General features: G+C 41.8%; 1 protein-coding gene across 2 annotated transcripts in view; it reads right to left on the minus strand.

The window, feature by feature from the left end:
• Positions 1-18419: 18419 nt before the first annotated feature.
• syt9b (synaptotagmin IXb) overlaps positions 18420-22893 on the minus strand; it is a 40436-nt gene continuing 35962 nt past the window's right edge. The window contains exons 8-9 of one of the 2 annotated variants that reach the window (XM_076106582.1): positions 22448-22454; positions 18420-18481 (exon numbers count right to left, since the gene is read on the minus strand). In XM_076106582.1, the coding sequence (XP_075962697.1) occupies positions 18420-18481; positions 22448-22454 (69 nt within the window). Of the gene's footprint in view, positions 18498-22447; positions 22455-22893 lie in introns of both variants that reach the window. The other variant, XM_076106581.1, reaches the window with a different exon arrangement.

Raw genomic sequence — 22893 nt, forward strand, 5'->3', positions numbered from 1 at the left:
GCATGTGTTTGAGTCCTCGCAAAAGCAGATGCCAACAGGAGCTCTCTGGATTAGCTTTGGTAGCTAGCTGCATGGGGATGTACATGCTGACAGCAAAGCAAGCTCATCAACCGATTGCAATAATGTAAACACACATCATTTATTCATGCTACTTATAACTTGTACGACTAAACCCTTTTTTACAAAAAATATATTTCTCAATTCTAAGTGACCTCAAGAATAACCAGATCAAGTTAAACAAAAACTAAAAATGCCAGTTACGTCAATAAAATCAGTAGGCAAGCTGCCTTTGTATTTCTCAGTAACTTGCCAATGTCACAGGGTGTGGTGGAGGACTCAAACGCAGACCAGACCAGAAGTAGAGTGAAGTGGAATTTAATGAATACTTAAATCAGAACAGGAAACTGATAGGAACACAGGTGGAATCCACGAACGAGACAAGAGATGACGGGGGAAATCCAGCAAGACGAGGCAGGGCAGGCGGGCGGGCGGGGAAACCGGGAACAGGACGAGCCAAACGGGCGGGTAGACATGGAAATGATCTGGCAGTGAGTGACTGAGAGGCAAGGGCTTGAACAGGTGAGGGGAGTTGTGCTGATAAGGAGGGAGTGCTTGATTAGTGATCAGAGGCAGGTGAAGGGAGTTAGGCTGGTGCTGAGGGAGTGGCTGACAGGTAGAGTGAGGAGGGTGTGGAGCAACACAAAGACACACACAGAACACAGAAGGCAAAGCCTGATCGTGACAGCCAATTAAAAAAATGAACACAATATGTAACTGTAAGATTTGTATTTTGAGTGATTATCACATGCATTATGTTGTGATACTCTGTCCTAACTGGCCACGTAATGAGCTGAACTTTTGTCAGATGCCCTGTTTCAGAGGATCGGCGGTTCAACCCCCAGCTCCGCTAATTCATGTGGATGTGTCCTTGGGCAAGACACTTAACCCCACATTTTTAATTTTAGTTAGAGTGCTTGGGGCATGGTAGCTTCTGCCATCTGTGTATGAATGGGTGTGAGTTGGTAAATGACATGAAGTGTTGAAGCGCTTTGAGTGGTCGGAAGACTAGAAAAGCACGATAAAAATAGTCCATTTACCATGTTTTCCCAATCAAAATAATCTGTTCTTTTGTCGAAAAAATGTTTATATAAATATATTTTTGTAAGTTGTGAATCACAAAGAAAAGAGTCATAATTATATTATTTATTTATTTTTACGCCCGCCCCTAGTAAGTTGATTACCTCCTGAAAATTTGCTTTCATTCATTTTCACGCTATAATCACAGGGACCAGTGCAATGAATATCTGGTGACACATGTGTGACGTAGCGTATGTGTGTAACCTTTTTTTTTTGTCTTGTCTGGTTCCTTTTCCATGATCCTGGTTCAAACCAGACACAGCCCATCCCACTTGTTGCCAGGACCTCTGGAGTTTGTGATTGGAGCAACACACAGTCCAGCCGTCCAATCCAGTAGAAGCAATCAAGACCACCTGCGATAAAAAATGTAAATATTCTAGCTGTTCTCCTATAAAGCCCTTTTCCCCACTTGACAAAAATCTTGCAATCATCCACTAACATCTGACTTTTGTAGTCAATCAGAGGTTACAATCAGAATGCCTTTAACGTGTATTCCCAGCCACTTATGGAAAAGTAAGATCTCAGCACATCTCTTTGGCCCACTGCTGTGTCAACCGAGTGTACATGGTTGAATTGCTTCTAGTTACGTATTGTTACGTAATGTCAGCCCCTAGGTAATATTTATTATTTTGGGGTTGATCTAAAACAACTTTGTATCTTAGAAAATACCCGAACATATTTCTCAATGTCTTTTTCTGCAGGCTACAGCCATACACCGCTTTACAGCCCCCTGCAACACATTATGACAAATAAATACCGTTAAATAGTGACAAAAAATCAATACTGTCAAAACACACTAAATAATTGCTAACACTGAGCCACAGGAAGAGTAGAATACAGAATCAGAATAATTTTTATTCATACAATAATGTTCTACCCACAACACAGTACTGAAGGCCCAGAGACCGGGGTAGCAGCCAGGGGTGGAGAGCTTCAGCCAGATACGTCCTCGTCCGTTGTCTGTTACAGAGTACATGCTGGACAATAGAAGTCCTGCTCCTATGGTGGTTTCCAAATACAAATCCAATGGAACCACACACTGCATGTTGGACCCTTTATTTCTCCCTGGACTTTGGCAAGCATTCCCACATGCTCTGCATAGTCCTAACACGTTTTCCAACACATCAGACAAGTGCAATTCATTCCTTAAAAGACCCTTCAATGAATGCGATGGTACACACTGACAGAAAAAAAAGCTAGAGCACGTAAATGTCCAGTACCATTTGTCCTATGAGGACATTGTAGGCCATTGGGTCAAGCTGAAAAATTACAAACAATGAATGAATGTTTAATCATGTATGAACAGATTTTAAAAAAAGTTACTTTTTTTAATCCTCTGAATGATCCTTGCCACTTCGCACCCATTTTAAAGGAGTTAACGAGATACAACTTTTTCTGAAGTTTTTCTCTTGTAACTTCACAACGATGGTATGAATGAATGAATGCATTTGAAACCCGACAGTGTCAGGTTTCAAATGCATTACATTTTTTTGCCATCAAAAACTGCTAAGCGTGTAAATGGAAAGACTTAATGCAAGCTGTTACCGCCTTTGCCTCACTCTCTAGCTCCCCTCTGGTGGCCAGATTCTGCAGGTCTGTGGCAAATATCTTGTATGGTCCAACTTTGCTCACTGGCACACCTTCCTGTTTACCTGACCAGAGGTCAGCTATTGCTGAGAATTAGAAGACAGCATTGTTTACCAAGGCCTCATTTGTAATTAAATGCAACCATCGATTTCCATAAGGACACCCAAACCGTCACTAAACTGAAATTGTATTGATCCGTACATTCATCTGAGGCGACTGAAGGGTTTAAAGCCGGTTGCGTTACATGACTGGAGACTGGAATACGAGGGGTCTGATTGTGGACTTTGTGTGAAAGTAGACGATTGGTGAACCCTAAGACACCTCAAGGGGCTGGGCTGCAGTGCTGGAGGAGGAGCGAAAGCAGGAGTGATCCATTTGGCGGGCATTCTTGGCTGTGGTTCCACATATTTCTTTAGATGGTCAATTCTTTCAATGTGGCTTCCTGTTGGTGTTTTTAGATCAGCACTTTTTCCATCAATGTTTGTTATTGCGAATGGACCCAATACATCAGCTTTTATGCCCTGTCCACACAACTCCGTTTCTCCTTGGATGCAGACTTGTCAAATAGAAACGATCACTGTCCACACGGGAGTTTCAGCATCATTCTCGAGTTGATCTGCGTCCACACGGCAGCCTTCGAAGGCGGACAGCACGTGACCATTAACGTACACTGGGCATGCGCGTGACGGTGTAAACAGGAAGTGGATTGCTTGCTTAGTTAAAAAAAACTAAGCGTAGTAGCGGCGTAGTGTGGCCGCTCAGTGTAAACGTAGCAAATACGGAGTAAAAACGGAGTAGTGTGGACAGGGCCTTAATCTACCCCCTTTTCTTTGTGGGCCCCTAACCACAAAGCTCTTATCTTCCCCCTTTGATAACTTCCCCCTTTTGATAACTTCCTCTTCTCTTTCCTCTACTCTTTCTTGTCCGTCTGCAATACTGGCACCCACTTTAGCCTAAACATCTTTGAGGTTTGCAGTTTGGATGCATACGTCCTTATTTTCAGTTAGTAAGATGTGTTCATCAGTTATCTGTAACGTTGATGTAGAAACACAAGTACACAATAAAGCAGAGAATCAGATATGGCTGCCAAGTGAGCTCCTGCTGAGAGAAAATGCCGTCATACCCGCCACTTGTCTGGAACTTCAGACGGGTAACATGCCTCCCTTCTATTCATAAGAAAAAAAAAAATGTTGTCCATAGTCTAAACACAGTTGGTTTTATGGAATTGTCCCAGTCACTTAGTTGGGTCTGCAACATTTTTTCAAATAACAAATAAAATATGTTGAAAAGCGTGTTCACCCTTGAATGGTGCCATTTATCTTCTCCACCAAGCCATTTGTTTGCAGGTAGTATTTTTTTGTAATATGTTGATTCTTTCCTGTGTTGCTGTGTAGAAAAGCACCGAAATATCAAATGTTTCACAATTCAACTTATTTCAAATTAGGCAAATTTGATCAATTCTTTACCTCCGCTCGTCAGGGTTAGTTTTGGTGAACCTCGCTTATAAGAAGGAAAGAAAACATTATGCAGTCTGTCGCTTCTTCAGTCTTCTTACTTTTTATAGGACGGACTTCAAGCCCTTAATCCCCCATGACACATGGTGTAAATGTTTCCATCAGCTCCCCAAAAGGCAATAATACAGTCACCCATTTTGTGACGTCTGCCTTCAATACCAGAGAAACTAATCAGACAAATAGAAACAGGTGGGCAGACACAAGGGCAGGCTGAAAGCTGATCGGTGAAAAAAAGAAACACAAGGGAACATTGCGAGGCTGACGATACTAATACAACACAGGTGATACACAGAGAAGGAGGAAAAAGCCGAAAATGCTGATGTTGATGAATACCTGATTGATTCCAGGATTCATTATTTTATTGCACTGCGTATTTTCTGTATTCATGTCTGTGAACCATTTTGTAAACTTATTTGAAAAGTGTTGTGTAAATAAAATGTATCCTTATTATCATTATAGTCTGAGCATAATTTAGAAAAAGTGGGCGTGGACATTATACATTTGAAGAGCATTCCAATAGAAATGTTATTGTTTTATTTTCTAAGAGGTAACCACTTGTTTCAGATCAAGCGAAAACAAAATGTTACCTGGACGCTAACGTAACGTTACTTAATTAAGATCTGACTGGAATTAGTTGAACTGTATAAGCTTGTGTCACTCATAGTGCAGAGCAGCAAACTCAGGACATGTGCTGTTTTAGTGCAGTCAAATCAAACTCAATGCGATCTTTCAAATATATTTTTTCCGTAGGTGACTGTGACTGTGTAGTGCTCACTTGTACAATCAAATTTGCCGCAGTAGATAGGAGACGCTGGCTGACAATCGTCAGTAATATGTTGGAATGTCTGCCAAATCTGGTGACAGAGGCAACAAACATCTGCTGGTGTTAGCTGAACACAACACAAAGTGTGCACGCATATAGAAACCAGTTAGCAAGAAAACATGTTGAGACAAAAGCACCGGTTGCCCAGGCAGCTGCCCCGCTGGCTTATTGGCTGCCGCCAATAAGCCAGCCTCACTCCTTCTTTGGAGGCCTTTAAATCAGGAAAATAACATTACAGTGCTGGTCTTGGTTGTTTTCTGGTTTGTCTTCGGAATCCTGAAGAACCAGCAGAATGATTCTGTTTAGCATTGGAGGACAATTTCAGCAAAGGCACCACCATTCGTTTTCTCAGATTCTGGAGGGTAAGTGTGTCCTGGCTGAAAGATCTCCGGTTGTTGGACCCATTCACCTCTCACCTGCACTGTGTGCTTTTGCGCTCTTATAACTTCCTCTTTCATGATTACGTGAATAAAATACAAAGTTATTTTGTGGGATATCTATGAATTACGGCGTATTATTTTAAAGCTACGAATGCTGGATGTGACCAGCCTGCACTTGGATGACGGATTTTGCAGCTGCGCCCGAGAAACACAGAGCATCTGTAACAACTGCAGATGTTTTTCCACACTTTGAAAAACTGTGAATTTTCCCTTTTTTAAATCTGTTGGGCAATGTTGAGCTCCAGCACCTTCATAAGTCAGTGGGACCCAACTGCTTCAGCTGTGAAAGCCATGAAAGCCATTTGTAGTCAGGTGCAGTTATCAAGCAATTACTGTGCTAACAAGGTTATAGGATGCAGATTTAATAACGTGTAAATCTGAACCACAATCCCCAGAGATGACTGTGTTCAGGCAGCCGGTCTGCACACGCAGCACATACATCATGTGAAAATGCAGCTCCCTCTGGTGCCGCTTCCCACTGAGAATTTCTCCAAAAGTCCCTGTTTTATTCAGGGGTTCTGTCCCAGCATGCTCTCTGCCGACTGTCAGCCAGTCCCCCTGGGGTTCGGCTCCATCCAGTTAACTCTGCCAGCTCTGGTGGACAGCTGAGAGCGACCGGGGGAGCTCAAAGCTGCTCTAATTTGCCAGCAGATGTGAAATATTCATGATCTCATCAGCATAAGTCAATCTATTCTCGACACGTTCTAAAAATACACACACTATGTGCTTTTTACTGTAGGTGCTGAAAAAACCCCGTCCATGATGGGATGATTGGTAGTCAATAAATGATTACATCTCTCACATTGTGTTCTTTCCATGAGTTCACTTTATGTTCAGTAGCAATGTGTGTTTGTCTCGTTTTTTCCGACTGATGTTTATGCATTTTTGTTCCACCCTCGAGATGACAAACAAGTCAGTAACTCTCAGCTCAGAAGAGAATAGATCTCCACAGTGGTACCATTAGCGTGCCTGAGCAATTGCAGTACGTATGTGCGCGCACGTTTGTGTGCATCGTAGTTGATGTTTTTTATTGGAATCCCATTGGCGGTGATGCGGTTTGCGGACTAAGTGATTTTGTTTTCTACGGTTTCAAGTAAGTGGTTCTTACTGGTGGGATGGTCTCAGTACTATCCAACCCCCCACCCCAGCTCTCTTTCTCTCTCTATCTTTTTCCTTGTTCTATTCGGAGGTCAAACACCATCGCAAAGAAGGAATGGTGTCTCCATTTAGAGAAGACAGTAAAAATGGTGCGGCGTTTCCCCGATCCTCTGGTAAAGAACTCCCTAATAGCACACACTCATTCGTTCATTCACCCCCCTCCTTGAGAGTGTCGAGCAGAAAGCCAATTACATCTGGCTCTACTGGGTTCAGACTGACAGCTGTGGCCTACACACGCTTTATTGGAGATTACGCTCCTGCCACTACCAAGCAACCAAAACCTGCGTGCGGATAGCCTCACTTACCGAACTAAAGAAAGTCAAAACAAAGACATTGATTTCCAGCTGCGCCCGGCCCCGTGGCGTGAGCTTCCGCAGATGGCGTGCAAGCTAGGAGCTGGCACAAAGGCATTTATGCTCAACGCGCCTTATTCTCCGAAACGCCAGAGGGCGTACAAATCAAATGAATTGTTAAGGATCAAAAAGACAAGTGTAACCGGCAAAAATCTATAAACCAACCTCCACAATGCCGAGGAGGAATTGTAATGATCTGTAAACTCATATCTTATATTCATGAACTACTTTATTGCCTTTGTGCAAGCCCTGTAAATGCAAGTCAAATATTATGTGCATTTTAAAGAAACAAAGGGTGAATATCCTGTAAACTATTTGATTTGGCTGCAAAAGATTTAATCAAATGAATATTTTTAAGACCTCTGGTTTCTAAAGCATCTAAAAAGGAATTGGCCGTCTTTGTATCAGTGAACTATTTGTGACAGTCACGTGATAGCGCGCGCCAAGTTACAAAAATTTGAAAGTGCACGACCAAGCCCCGCAACTACTTGAGGACCTCCCCGAGCAAGACGTGTAGGCCACATTTACATAATTTTCTGGCGCACACGCCTCGCGCCAGGCTTCACTACAACGACCAAAAACTATGCTCCAACCGTCACAGTAGCGTTACTTGTTATTTGTCATCTTCAGTTTGGGACACCTGTCAATGGAACGTTAAACTGGTCTAGACTGGTCAGAAGAATAAAAACATATCTGTTGGTTGTCATTGGCTAGACGAACTAGTCGAAGCCGTCGCGCCCTGAAAACATAGATTCTTCGGAGCGCTTTCTTTAGCGCGCCACAATGGATTTGATTCGAGGGCACAAAAAAAGCAACTAATTAAAGGCTGATGGTGTTGAGTTTGCTCCATCAGGTTAGTCTCCTCCTTACATTACATGTTTGACTGTGAATGAATTAAAACAAGCCTCTCACTGGTTGAATGTGGTTTCCTTAGCGATCTGTTAAAAATTGGGATAAATAAACAGCACGACGCAACAGTGTGTGGGAGTGCATTCAAATTGAGCTGTAGCTCAACACCTACGCGTCTGCATAAGCAGAATTAGCAGCGCGCCTAACTGTAACTGACAACATGACGAGGGCATCCAAATTCTCCTCAGCAGCCCGTTAGGTTCATGGAACCTCTAGACTGTGTGGAAACCGCATGTAATCCAGCCTCTTACACAAAGAGAACCGGTTTCAATTATAAACAAAGCATTTAATACCTCTCATGCTAAAACAATTGCATAGTGGAGTACATTATTTACAGTTACACCGAATATGACCTGCTCACCCCAAAAGTCGTTACCACCCACCCAGTGGTACAGGAGCAAGAGGCCGGAATTTCTTTATCCCCCACCTTACATAGTTCAAAAAACCTCCCATAATGTCCGTAGTTCCTATTGGCTAAATCCAGTTGGCTCCTCCTCCTCGCAGGACCCTCGCACGGGTATGACCTGTAATTGCCTGTCTAGAAATCTATCTGTCCCTTACTCCCAACATACTATTCTTTACAGTTTAAAACATTCAATGACTGTCTTTTATGGCTTAACACTTCTATGGTAAACATTCTATATAAAGATAAAGATTTGCAACTTTTGGCAAAAACCTTCACAAGTTTCACAAGCAAATATAAAGGTGCTACTAAGATACACTTCTAACTACAAATTCTAAAACTACAAATCCTAAAACACTTCTACAATTATGAATCTTCTAATTATGTATTCCAAGACACTTCTAATTATGATTTCTTAATTATGAATTATTAAACACTATTATAATTTCTTAAAGCACAGTTCTAAACCCAAATTTCCTACACCCCCTCTCTCAATCCAACTCCACTGAGACATTACGAGAGATGAATTTGTAGTTTATGTGTAATAAAATGCGTTATTCATGTTTTTGTTGAACTTCTACTCTGACTGCAGAAGTCAGAAAGAAAAAAAATTCCAACACGTTTCCATTCCCAAACTCCTCAAATTGCCTCAAACTTAAACTTGCAGATGGTCAGCGCCCTCAACTTCAGGCCTCGGATCCTCCACGAACAGGAGCAGGGAAGAGGACTACAGATGGTCCAGCGCCCTGTTTGCTGCAGGTTTGTAAAAAACCTTGACTGATAAAGCCCCAGACAGCCAACACACACGTCTGTCAGAGTGTGCCATAGAAAGCATCTTTCACCAGAGCTGGATCATTTTTTTTAAAGACATTGAGAAAGTATGCTAGATAATGATACCAGAGGTAAGTTCACAATAACTGGTTATAAATATTTGTCTTCATGAAGTATAGATGGCTAAACCAGACAAAGGTAAGTCAACACTTGATGACAGCATTTACACAAGTCTCTTGAAAGCCTCTTATACCAATAATTCAAAGATTGTTCATTTTACTCACTTTCTGGAATTTGGGACTTTCAGTGCGGTGTGTGTAAACACACCGCACCAATCACGGAAGACTGAGACTCAGCATCCAGGGTTTCCTTGACGACGGAGGAGATGTGTTTACTCCGGAAAAAATGAGAAGGATGGAAGACTACAGGACCAGATGAGAAGGATGGAAGATGTAGGAAATTTGGGTTTAGAAGTGTTTTAAGAAATCATAATTAGAAGTGTTTTGGAATACATAATTAGAAGATTCATAATTGTAGAAGTGATTTGTAGTTAGAAGTGTATCTTAGTAGCACCTTTATATCTGTTTGTGAAACTTGTGAAGTTTTTGCCAAAAGTTGCAAATCCTTATCTTTATATAGAATGTTTATCATAGAAGTGTTAAGCCATAAAAGACAGTCATTGAATGTATTAAACTGTGAAGAATAGCCAAGGGAAAGTCAGACTTCTAGACAGACATTTGCAGGTTGTGCCCGTGCGAGGGTTTTCGGAAGCCTGACGCCAGGAGGAGGCAACCGAAATTAGCCAATAGGAATTAAGATGGACAAAAGGGAGGGGATTTCAAACTGTAAGGGGAAGTGCTGGAAAGGAATTCACTCTCTTTCTTCTCGGCTCTCAGCCTGGAAAGATCTGTGTTTCCAGGCTGAGTCGCGAGTGAATAGCTTTTCCGCGCGGATCATATATTATATATTCTGTTAGTAGTGTACTTCATTCTGTAATTGTATAAGCTTCAGTAGGATTAAATACATTTTAATTGTAAACCAGTTTAGGGTAGATTTATTAAGAAGCAACTCTACTGTAAAACAGTGGAGCGTGCTCTCCGGCCTTCTCTCGGTGGGGAAGATTTCAGCCTCCACAAATTTGGCACCCCAGATGGGACACTCTCGCCAGAAGCAGCGTGGGCTGGAGGACAGCGTTCGCCATCGACACCTTCGGGGCCCACAAACACAGAGGTCAGCAGAACCTTTTTAATAAAATCTGTATAGGTAGCTTATAGGACAATTTAGCGAAGGTGTTCGAGGGCTGGCGTTGCTAAAGGCTAACGCTGCTGGGAGCTGACGAGAAGCGGACAAAGAGAGGTAGGCCTCATTGAACTGAGTAATGTATATTTACATTGTGAAACATACTGCAGAATGAATTAAGGGTACTGACTATAAGGGTGAATATTACGAGTGCTGTGATTAAGGGTTAATATTACGAGCACTGTAATAAAGAATAAAATTACCACATTGTGTAGGAAATTTGGGGTTTAGAAGTGTGTTTTAAGAAATTATAATAGAAGTGTTTAATGATTCATAATTAAGAAATCATAATTAGAAGTATGTTGGAATACATAATTAGAAGATTCATAATTAGAAGTGTTTTAGAATTTGTAGTTAGAAGTGTATCTTAGTAGAATTGTAGCACCTTAATATTTGTTTGTGAAACTTGTGAAGGTTTTTGCCAAAAGTTGCAAATCCTAATCTTTATATAGAATGTTTACCAAAGCAGTGTTAAGCCATAAAAGACAGTCATTGAATGTATTAAACTGTGAAGAATAGCCAAGGGAAAGTCAGACTTCTAGACAGACATTTGCAGGTTGTGCCCGCGCGAGGGTTTTCGGAAGCCTGACGCCAGGAGGAGGCAACCGAAATTAGCCAATAGGAATTAAGATGGACAAAAGGGAGGGGATTTCAAACTGTAAGGGGAAGTGCTGGAAAGGAATTCACTCTCTTTCTTCTCGGCTCTCAGCATGGAAACATCTGTGTTTCCAGGCTGAGTCGCGAGTGAATAGCTTTTCCGCGCGGATCATATATTATATATTCTGTTAGTAGTGTACTTCATTCTGTAATTGTATAAGCTTCAGTAGGATTAAATACATTTTAATTGTAAACCAGTTTAGGGTAGATTTATTAAGAAGCAACTCTACTGTAAAACAGTGGAGCGTGCTCTCCGGCCTTTTCTCGGTGGGGAAGATTTCAGCCTCCACAAAGACTACAGGACTAGATGAGAAGGATGGAGGACTACAGGACCAGATGAGAAGCATGGAAGACTACAGGACCAGATGAGAAGGATGGAAGACTACAGGACCAGATGAGAAGGATGGAGGACTACAGGACCAGATGAGAAGGATGGAGGACTACAGGACCAGATGAGAAGCATGGAGGACTACAGGACCAGATGAGAAGCATGGAAGACTACAGGACCAGATGAGAAGGATGGAAGACTACAGGACCAGATGAGAAGGATGGAAGACTACAGGACCAGATGAGAAGCATGGAGGACTACAGGACCAGATGAGAAGGATGGAGGACTACATGACCAGATGAGAAGGATGGAGGACTACATGACTAGATGAGAAGGATGGAGGACTACAGGACCAGATGAGAAGCATGGAGGACTACAGGACCAGATGAGAAGCATGGAGGACTACAGGACCAGATGGAGAGCGGTGGTCGCCTTTCTTTCTGCAGGGTAGGTTATCCCCTCACCAAGATTACAGAAAAAGTAGGGACATAAATTCTTTATACATATGTGGATTACATTTATTATAGGAGCCGCTGTTCCCACAAGTATTCATCCCTTGTGTTTGTCTCCCATAGGGCAGGACTCCTCTGTGCTATAGTTTCACTACTGGGGCAGCTGAGAGTGGATGTCAACCAACCAGTCAGTGTGTAGAATACAGTGTGTTAGTGTAAACTATATGTACAGTATGTTTATCTCCTAAATGTGCAATATATGTTAGAAAAACTCTCTAAATATCTGTTTATATGACAAACATGTCCTAATGTTTCATATAATTCAGAAATCTGACAATGTATGACATCTTAAACTAAATAAATATTGTGCAAATTATGATCAATGTCTTTAGATTTTCATTTGACTCAGAGGTATAAATGTTATTTATGTTAAGTATTATACATGATGCTCAAATTATTACATGTTGACATAAATGAAATATATAAAAATATATAGCTTTAATGTAGAAGCGAAGGGGCCTATTACGTCAGAAGAAATATGCCTTTAAAGTTCTTGGTTTTCAGATCAGTTCTTTGACAGTTCAACTGACAAAATACAGCATAGCCTGTGGCACAGTTGCTCAACCTTTCCTCAGTTTTCGGGAGGCTCATCTCGCTCTGAGCGCCCCAAAGCAGCCATCACAAGAACAGCACAAAATATCCACAGAGCGACACACAATTTCCCAAAAGTGCTTGGCAGCAGCTTTCTACAAATTGCCCCCGATAGCTCAAGAAGGCGTAAATTAGGTGGGCAAATTTGTCACCATATGCAACCTGAGGGCGCCTCGCTGTTGGATCACATCTAGCGCCTGTTCATGAGTCTGATTACAGCCAAGAAATGCACTTTGTCTCCACTAATGCCCCTTTCAATTTTGAACGGGGCCCAGATTTGTCAGTGATCTGTGAGACTGTGAATCTAACTGACTGATTAACACCATCATCAGCAGACATACTGTCTCCGCATTCTCCAGTCGGTTTTATCTACAGCGCTATCGTCGTGGAAGCACTTTTCAGCTCCCCCCGGTGCCTTTGTACGCTCTGAAAATTGAAGTGTCATCCCATTGTATTTGTAACACAGGGAGCCTCAGACGGAATATTACCCCGAACAAGACTCAGGACTCCACATCGCATGCTGCCGCTGCTTTATTGTCTCACTGTTGGGCTCAGCAATCTCCTGCCTAGAGAGTCTTATTCCGGTAGTCCTCCCCTCATCGTCATACTCTCAACCTCCCAGACAAGGGAAATCTTGTTGAATGGCTTCATTCGTTTTGTTTCACAGATTTGGCAAGGGTAACTGTCGGGGGGGGGGAGATAAGAGATAACAGTGTGAGGGGTTACTACAGGTCAAACAGCGAAGTGTCTCTTCAGCACATCTCTTGCAGGCAAGACAAAAGCCTTTTTATCATCTTTAAACACGATTGCCACACCCATTGCCACAAAACATGTGAAAACATATAGGTACCATATTTTCAGTTGGTGCCTTCACCAACTGAACACCAACATGTGCATCTGCTGTATGATCATAAGATCCTTCTTCTAGATCCTGAGGTCACTTCTCTGCATGTTGTCTCATCCAACTCAGTGTCATAGTTCACCCTGCTCCATTTTTGCCCTTTTGTTTCATTCATATCGTTCATGGTCAGTGCCTTCCTGTTTTATTTTGTCGCTCGCCTCTTTTCTCTTCACTTCCTGCCTTCATGCGTTTTCCCACCAGTTTTGATTGTCTGCCCCGCCCAGATTAGTTTCCCCTGTCCCTCGTCAGCCCCTGCAGTCGCCTCACCTCCTGCTCACCTGTTCCCACTTATTCGATCAGTCATTCACTACACATACCAGCCCAGTTCCTTTGTTCTTTGGTTGCTGTTTGGAGTTTCAGTTTGACTTTCATCTGCCCGCCTTTAGAACTTTGAGCCTGTATAGTGGGGCAGGTAATCACACCTGTGTTTACCCTGCAATGGCATGTCAAAATGGCTGGTGTGAAAAGGGCCTATGTTGCAGAATACAAATTGTATAACTCTTGATGATTGCCATGGTGTGTTTAAACCGATTTGATTTTCTAAGGGTGCTATTTAAAAGCTTCCTACCTGGGGAAAAACTCAAAAACCAAATGAAAGGAGTATGGTTATTTTAGGGTCAAACTTCACGCCGTTGCCTTCATGATGGAATGAATACTAATACATCTGTAGAACAGCAAGATCTTTAGCTATGTTGAAACTGCTAACTCAGTAACCGCTTTGTAAAAATCCAACCATCCAACGAGCACTGAAACATCCTGATGATTGGATCTATGGCAGGTTGGCCTGCAGGGAAATGTTAGCTCTATTGACGTGACCATCAGTTGGAAAACCAGAGGTCAAAATGGTGAGAAGCAGCATAAGTCAGCCTGGTGCTAGAGAGAGGCACTCAAAGCCATCTCCACCCTGAAAAACATTTTACTCACCATGAGTCACTGTGGAAAGCAGGTTACCATCATTGAACAAGGGAACACTGCGTGGAGAATATGTGATGATAAGATTGCGGCTGCCAGATTGCGCCGCAGCTGCTGGTAAACCTGGATCTGAGAGACTGGAAATGAGAACACCTGCAAAGACCGGGAGTGATGGCGGCAGCTGCAAAAAAAGTTGAGGAACACAATGAGTGTACTGCAGAAAACCAAATAACCACACCAACTAAATACTTACCACTCGGGGTTGAGGGATCTTTATAAAGTCAGGGTGGGGAAATGTAGGGCTTAAAGATGCACCTATTCATATTTTTCTATCAACAATGGATTAAATACTGATGTGTAATGTGAAAAAGGCTTAATGTAGTGACAAATCCACCAAGAATTATGACAACATGCAACTTTTCGGTTTCTCCCCACTCTCGAGCATCCATGCATCAAGCAGCAGCAGGCGCCTTTTTTTTCTGTGAAATTGTTGATGTAACCCAAGGTATGGTATTTGCCCGGCACCAAACAGCAGCAAGACAAAGTTAGCGGGTGAACCAATTGGAGCATTTAACAGCAAGGAGTCAGATATTTCCCCCGAGGAGGCAGTGAAGACCAAAGTAGAGGTAGAAGTAGAGTGAAAATCTGACTTATATTCGACGATGTTGCTACGTATCTCCTGGTTGTTTAGCAAGCAACTGCTTGCTAAATGTTTCATATCTACAAGGTCAATATGTCAATAAATCCGAATCACCACTGCCAGATGTTGACAACTGTCTTTTAATGAGCAATATCATACATGTGGACCTTTCGGCGTCTCAGCCCCCATGGGGTCCTATCTCCATGGTGCATGTGTGTTGTCAGAAGCTCTTCATAGAGAGCTCACAGCACAGGTGTGAGGGGGGTATAAAGCCTGAGGGGGATATATATATATGTGTGTGTGTTGTAATGGGAAAATATGTCATAGTCTCATGTGAAGGTTTAAAGAATGTAAGTCCTAAAAGTGCAGACACCAAACTGTAGTTTCAGTAGATGACTTTAATTAGTTTAGTATCCAGGTGTCTTGTTATCTGTTATCATTGTGCACTGTTTCTTTCTTCTTTGTAAGACAGAGACACAGAGAGGCCTTGGGTAACAGAGATCCTCTGTTTGAAATACTTTTAACTTCCTTTGCTGACGCGTTATCTGAAGTTGTAAAGGCGTAAACCTTTGCATGCACATATGATGTGTGAGGGTAAAGAATGTCTATTCTGTCTCTGCAATGGTCATTTTAACAATGTCACAGTGGCTTCAAAGGAAGCATCTGCTGTGAGTTTAAACTGTTTATTGTAAGGCAAACTGTGAAGAAAGGGATTTGCAAACAGGAGATGAAGCATCTTCCTGACTGTCTTAAATGAAGTATACTAAGGCTCGAAGGATGACCTGCCTTTTATTGTGTTCTTTGTGTATTCTTGTTAGCTAAGCAGATAACAGGAAGCTGTCTGAGCATAAATGTCCATGCATTGTGACTGTTAGGCAGAGCACTCTTCCAGATCACTGCAATGTGTCTGTGAGACTGTTCTCTTTGCTTGCAAGCAAATAAATTGACTTTACAAACTTTGATCGTTCATCAAAACTCTGTTTACTTTATATTGATAGAAAACCTTCACTTTCTTCTCCCGACTAGTCATAAGAAATATTCCACAACAGTGTGTGTGTGTGTGCTTATACCTCTCTGTCGCATTCAATCTCTCGAACTCTCTCTGAGTCATTCGCTCACACTTCCCATAAAATAAACCATTCTGTGTACATATACATACAGTATATATATTTATATATATAGAGAAATATTTATTAATAACATCTGAATGGACAATTTACACAGTCTGCCTTAAGTTCATACTACATCTTGTGTTTACGCTTTGATTAGTATCTCAGAACAAAAGAGAGATTTCAAAAAATGACTGACAGAAAAATGATGCATGCACTGTACCCTACAAACGCAGAAGAAATTCTAATTGTTATTTGTGACAGTGTCCAATACAAAGACATAAACAATACTGCCATTAGTCCGAATTTCAAAAAACAAACACTGGCTCCATTAAAACAACAGCAGGGTGTAGTCTAAACTAATAGCATTAAGTCCTGTTACAGGTAGATTCAGGAAAGATTCTGAGTCGTCATTATTTTTTTTATGATGACAAAGCCCTAATCAAAAAGGAACAATCCCACTGGTTTGATAATATAAGCCATAAAACAAGGCTTTCTGAAGAGGGCAGACCTGCATCTGCAACACATTCTCACTTCAAACTATGATGCTCCAGGTTCCCCTCTAGTGACAGTTTTGGATGTGGCGGGGACAGCGTGTTTGTATTTCACCAAATAAATATATTTCTCTTTTTTTTCAAATAAACTCCCGGCAACAAAACCACTTAGTTAAGTTTAGGAAAAGAGTGTGGTTGGCGTTAACGTACTAACGACTCATATGGCTAGCGAGTGACAAACAAGGGTGAGGGTTGGGTTGAATGTGGACGCACATGAGTCATGTGACCCACAACTGACCAGAAAAAATGGCAATATTTACTGACTGACCAAGCGTCGCGATTGGAGTTGAAAGTGAGACCTTGTTAGCATCTGCAACCATCAGGGAATATAGCATTGTTTTAAACTTGGTTTATTTTCTTGGATTTGTCCATAATTTCTATCAGTTATGGTAACACTGTATTCACCAGAGTACAATACCAATATGATTGTTCCACCAGTGTGTACGTCGACCCTTAATACACTTTAATTTGTAAAGGTGTCTTTTCATTAATTTTAAGGGTTCTATCATATTGTATCATCATCGACAAATATAATGCTTAAATTGTAATAAACCAGAATTATCTTTAACTTAAGAACCAAAGAATATCACTGTCTAGGTTTACATACACAATAATATTCCACTTTGAAAGGGGTCATGTGTACAGCATACTACATACTACATATACTGTACATACTATACATATAGGCCTTATTCCCAATGTTTGCTTTTCCGACAAAGAAATGTAGGATATGCCAATTTTAATCTGGTTTCAGGAGCATTACATGTATACAGAATAATTGGAATATGCTTTTCAATTGGGGTGTTTACGTCAGTTTGCGACACAACCGCTTGCAGGTCTACGGCCAGCTCGGTGTGATGTAAACAAACCAACTAGCCGACAGGTTGCAGAGATGCAAGCCCAAAAGAAAAGCCCAAAAGTTCTGGTCAGACGGAAAAACACAACTACTTAAAACAAGACTTGGATATGCACAAATATCGCAACCGAAGGGCAAAACACGTTTGTGCATGTGAACAGTCACTGAGAATCATTAGCAGTTGCCCTTTAGCCAAAAGAACAAGCCCCTTTCACCGTCACCACCAACACGTGTTTCCCTCATTTTGACCACACCCTGTGAACAAAGTATGACAATTTTAACATGCATTAAATAAAACCTACATTACACATTCTTGGAGCAAATCCTCTTCACTTTACATCTTTGCAGGAAGTGTTCTGTGAGAAAGTTGCAGGTAAAGGTAAAACTAAGGCTTTGTTCATGTCTGCATGAAACAAATGTTAAAAGAGAGCTACAACATTGTGGATCTGAACAGGAATGCCCTGTCTGTCACTTCTAAATCTGCAACCGCACCTGTCTAACTCTTACTGCATCTATGAAAGCTCATCACTCACACGAATCACAATCACGGCCTAGAAATGAATGATTTTTGGTCCGCAAAACTGAGATTTGTTACAAAAGCTCGACCTGTTAGATAATCTCAACCTGTTAATGCCGCCAGCAACAGCTCAGAAATGACAAATGAAAGCACTGTAGTAGATCAGTTGGAATGTAGTTAAAGTGATTTTTGGTTGTGATGAAGGAAAGAAAGAAGTGGGGATTGGCTTTTACAGCGGTCTTAGCAAACTAAAGCTTTTCAATCTAATGACACGCCAGCTTGAGTAATAGCTTTTAGCTGATGCTTCTACTGCAGTCGCTTGTTAGTCACACTATATTTTTTAACATTTCACTACGACTATCTGCAGGACATCTATCGTTCTACCACCCTGAGGCTGTGTGTGTGTGTGTGTGTGTGTGTGTGTGTGTGTGTGTGTGTGTGTGTGCGGTCATGGGGATGGTGGTGTCTTGAGGGAATTGGTGGATCCTCCTTGGCTTCCACTCCCCGCCGCTCCCTGTCCGACCCACTGGACCGCAACAGAGAAGAGAGAGGGATGGAGAGAAAGACGATCTGGTTAGATGCAAACAGAAGCCAAACAAAACTAAAGGTTTCATTTTGAATCTAAATTGTATTTACATCATGTATGTAACTTATTATCCTATGAGACGCACACCTCATAGAGCACCATCACATGCCATTAACCAGGAAACCATCTATAGTAAGTTCTGTGTAAGGCCGGCAAGAACCTTAGAGAGTTTTTGGGGCTTTGTCACTGCATCATTCACCAAAAGCACTCCGTGACCGAAAAGCCGAATTAACCTGGAAATTGTCAATTATATTTGCACATGTGAATACGTAAATTAGGCACTTCAAAGATCTCATCACCAAAGTTGTATCTTAAGAGCAGTGAAAATGCTCTTGGAAGAGGAGCCAATGTGAAGCTCCATGATATCCATTGGATTTTAGATATGTCCATTCTTAAGAGACAAACACACTGAAGCTCCTTTAGAAAATGTCTTTAAAATGGAAATCTAATGCCTTATGTATTCATATGCTAAGAAATACTATGAATGTCTTCTTTAAATTGAATGGACAGATTTGTTTGCGTACAAGTGAAAGTTTTGCCTGATGATGGCACTTGAGGAAAGGTCAAAATAGGCATCCAAAACATGAGAATTCATTATCCGGGGACACAAAGTGGGTCAAGGGGACATTTTGACATTATGGTGGTGTTGGACAAAAAGTCAGGGGGGTCACAAAATCACAAGAATAATCATAGGACAAATACAAACAACGAAATACTATATCAAATTTCATATATTCTGGACAACAGCTGTGGACAACCTATTAAAGCAATTCGATTGGTTCACAGCCATACTATAATTACCACTCCTACGACATCAGATGCGGAGTGGATAAAAAAAAGACTAATGTATTTTATGGTTGCTTAGCGACACGGTCACCGAGGGATCACTTCCGCCGACATGCAACTTGTTACGGATACAAAGTAACCAAGTTATCTGTTAAAACCAGGTGGCAACCTCCGGTTCTGCCGAGTTCAGTGTCTTAAAACTTGCATTCTCTACTGACCAGCAGGGGGCGACTCTTCTGGTTGCAAAAAGAAGTCTGATTGTACAGAAGTCTATGAGAAAATGACTCTACTTCTCACTTGATTTATTCCCTCAGTAAACATTGTGAACATGAGTTTATGGTCTCAATCTCTAGTTCAAAGTCGTCTTCAATACAGCATGATGATCATTTAGTAAATTATGGTCCAGTTTAGATTAAAATAGACCATAAAGCAGAGTATGCTTTCGGGCGGGCTTACTGTGATTGACAGGTCGCTGCTTCTACCAGAGCCATATAAGGCACGGTGTCTTTAAGTCACCATTCCGAATATGGTAACTTCTTTACATTGCCTGAAAAACAAACAACATGGCGACGACCGCAAACCAAGATGGCTACGGCGAAATCGCTAAACTCGAGGAATCAAAACGGCAGTCCACAAACCAATGGGTGACAACACGATGACTACGTTTGTGGCTAAAACCTGCTATGAAATTGAAAATTTTCAGTTAAACATCTATGGAGGAAACTGAATCCCCAAAAGTGAGTCCACCGGTAAACAACATGCAGCGCTATGTAAGGAGGTTCTACAGTGCTGCAGGAATGACGTATTTTTGTAGGCTAACTACAGGAATTAGCATCGCACTGTTCCCTCCACAAAAAAGCCAATGGGATTTTTCCATTTGATTTTTGCAGAAAATAAGCTTAGCTTACTTACATGCTTTGTCAACGCTTTCATCGATGAAGGAGAAAAGGCTTGCGGGACAAACAATTTTGCTAAGTGCATGCTAATTGTCAGTCAGCAATCTCGTTAGCTCAAAATGAGGCAATCATTTCACACAGTTAATTCAAAAGACTCCTTTTTTTCGGGGAGAAGTGGACGGAGGAGGTTAGCTAATAAGCTAAGACGTCCACCATATTGGACTTTCTTTCGCTCCCTTGAAGGTCAGCTCTGTCAAGACGACTCGCTATTGGTCAACAAATTTGCTGTGAAATCTCTGGTGTAGCCAGACAGATAATTTAAATGTCAGAAAGGCTGCGAAACACGGGCTGCTGCAATGCAAGGTTTTGTTTCGTGTGCACTACACAAATGCCCGTCTGGCTAAAATCTACCCAAATCTGAATGACAGCTGCAATAGGTGCAAACAGTCACCTGCCAACCATACCCATATGTTTTGGTCGTGTCCAAATTTAAAAGATTTCTGGGATCAAATATTCAATACACTCGGGACAGTACTAGGTATAAAACTTGACCCCGAACCCCTTACAGCACTATTTGGAACTCAGCCGTCTGAAGTACTTGATCTGCCATCGACAGGACGACGCATCCTGGCCTTTACGACACTTCTAGCTAGACGCCTCATACTATTCAAGTGGAAACACGTCCTCCCGCCTTCACATAACAGTTGGTTAATAGAGATCTTAAATCATATAAAACTTGAAAAGATCAGATTCTCACTTAGAGACTCCAGTGAAGCCTTCGAAGAGACCTGGAAACCTTTCATAAACTATTTGAACGATGCTGCAATCCAAAAAGTGAACTAGCAGACGCCCCCCCCCCCTCCCTTTTTATTTTCCTTTTATCGTTTATTTATTTTTGTTTTCTTTGTCTTAATTTCTGTTTATTTTTTGTTGTTATGGTGGTTGTTGTTCTGGGGATTTTTTGTCTCTGGTTGAATCACTCTTTATACCACACCTCCTCAGAGTGATGTTTGTTTGTTCGTTGAATTTCTAATTTCTGTATTCAGTGGCAGTTTGTCACAGTTACACTACCTCCAAGAGACTTGCAAATGAATGTAATATCCTGTATATCCCAACTTTTTGGGGGTAGTCCTGTTCTACCTCTGTCTAAAGTATTTGCAAAATCAATAAAAAGATTTGAAAAGAAAGGCTGCGAAATTAATACATTCTTTTGTAGATTCTATCAATATATTACCAATATATTTTCTCAGAGTTGATATGACTCTCAACTGATCTGAATTCAACCTGCCTCGAAGCAGGTTGAGCAAACATGTTTCCATGGCGATACATTTGAGCCCGAGCCACTGTGAGACTGAAAAATTGCGGAGATATCAGCTCACCGTTGGCTTTCAAACACATTAACCACGCTTCACCAGAGCGCCCCCTGCAGTGTGCCTCACGTCTTAATCAACCACTTGTTCCTGTGACAAAGTGGAGCCAACATGAGCTTTCTGTATTCTTCGTTTCCTTTCCTTTCCGCTCAATAACATCAGAACTGGCTTGAAACCACTCTGGGGAATTTAAGAGCATCTTGTTGTTGGTCCTGGCCTTGTGTGTGTGTGTGTGTGTGTGTGTGTGTGTGTGTGTGTGTGTGTGTGTGTGTGTGCGTGCGTGCGTGCGTGTGTGTGTTTACAGTCTTGGCCGAAGAGATCGAGTCGGTGAATTATTAATGCTCTCAGACTGTGGTCAGAGGGTCAGTGAGGCTCACTCAAACACTTCAGAAAAGCCTTTACACCTAAAGTGCATAAGGAAACTGAGTGTGCACGTGTGTGTCAGACAGAGAGACACGGATGTTGCATGTTGAAATAATCTATTCGTCTTTATGTCTCAATACGTTATTTGTAATAATTGTGTGTGCGTGTGACGTATCCAGCAGGCCTGGTTCCCTCAGGACTTCTGTGTGGATCTTTTAAGAAAACACAAATAAGCCATTAGTCTGGATCTCTGGTCCTGCTGCTGTAGTCCAGTGCTGCTGCTAATGGCCTCAGATAAGCCGTGGCTACTGGAGAGTGTCTGACAAAACCTGCATTTGTGTGTGTGTGTGTGTGTGTGTGTGGGTGTGTGTGTGTGTGTTTTCGTGCTACACAAGTGACCCTAGAGACAGCGTGAGAGCTCTTCTTCTAGCTTCACCGTCGTTGCCGATGTCAGGGTCACTGACCTCCCACTAACAGTGCAACTCCTCCAGTCAACGCAGTGTGACAGCTAACACTTAATTTACTTCTCGGCTTAAAGCAGCGCCTCAGTAACACACGTGGGTGAATTCACAAAGGATGGATCGTGGCCGACTGTCGCAGCGTGAATTGCGCGTCATTAAAGTCTGCTTTCTATTTGAGAATTTTTTTCAAATATCTGCAGAGATCGAGTGCGTCTCCCCATTTCACTTTAACTGCGTGTGTCCATTTTGCACTAAATGCTTATTACCTAATTTGAATATGTGCTTATATCACGAGACGTGGGAAGAATCCCGGTACCAGGATGCAATTTAACAAGATAAACGTGGAAAACGTATCTAACTGCCGGTACAACCGCTTACTGAAACACAACAAAATCCAATTGAAATGTTAGTTTCCTGTTACTCCTCTGACTCACACACACGTACACACAAGTTAAGTGAA

This window comes from Anarhichas minor, unplaced genomic scaffold (genome assembly GCF_050575085.1).
Source record: "Anarhichas minor isolate MPS153535 unplaced genomic scaffold, ASM5057508v1 ptg000034l, whole genome shotgun sequence".
Lineage (NCBI taxonomy): Eukaryota > Metazoa > Chordata > Actinopteri > Perciformes > Anarhichadidae > Anarhichas > Anarhichas minor.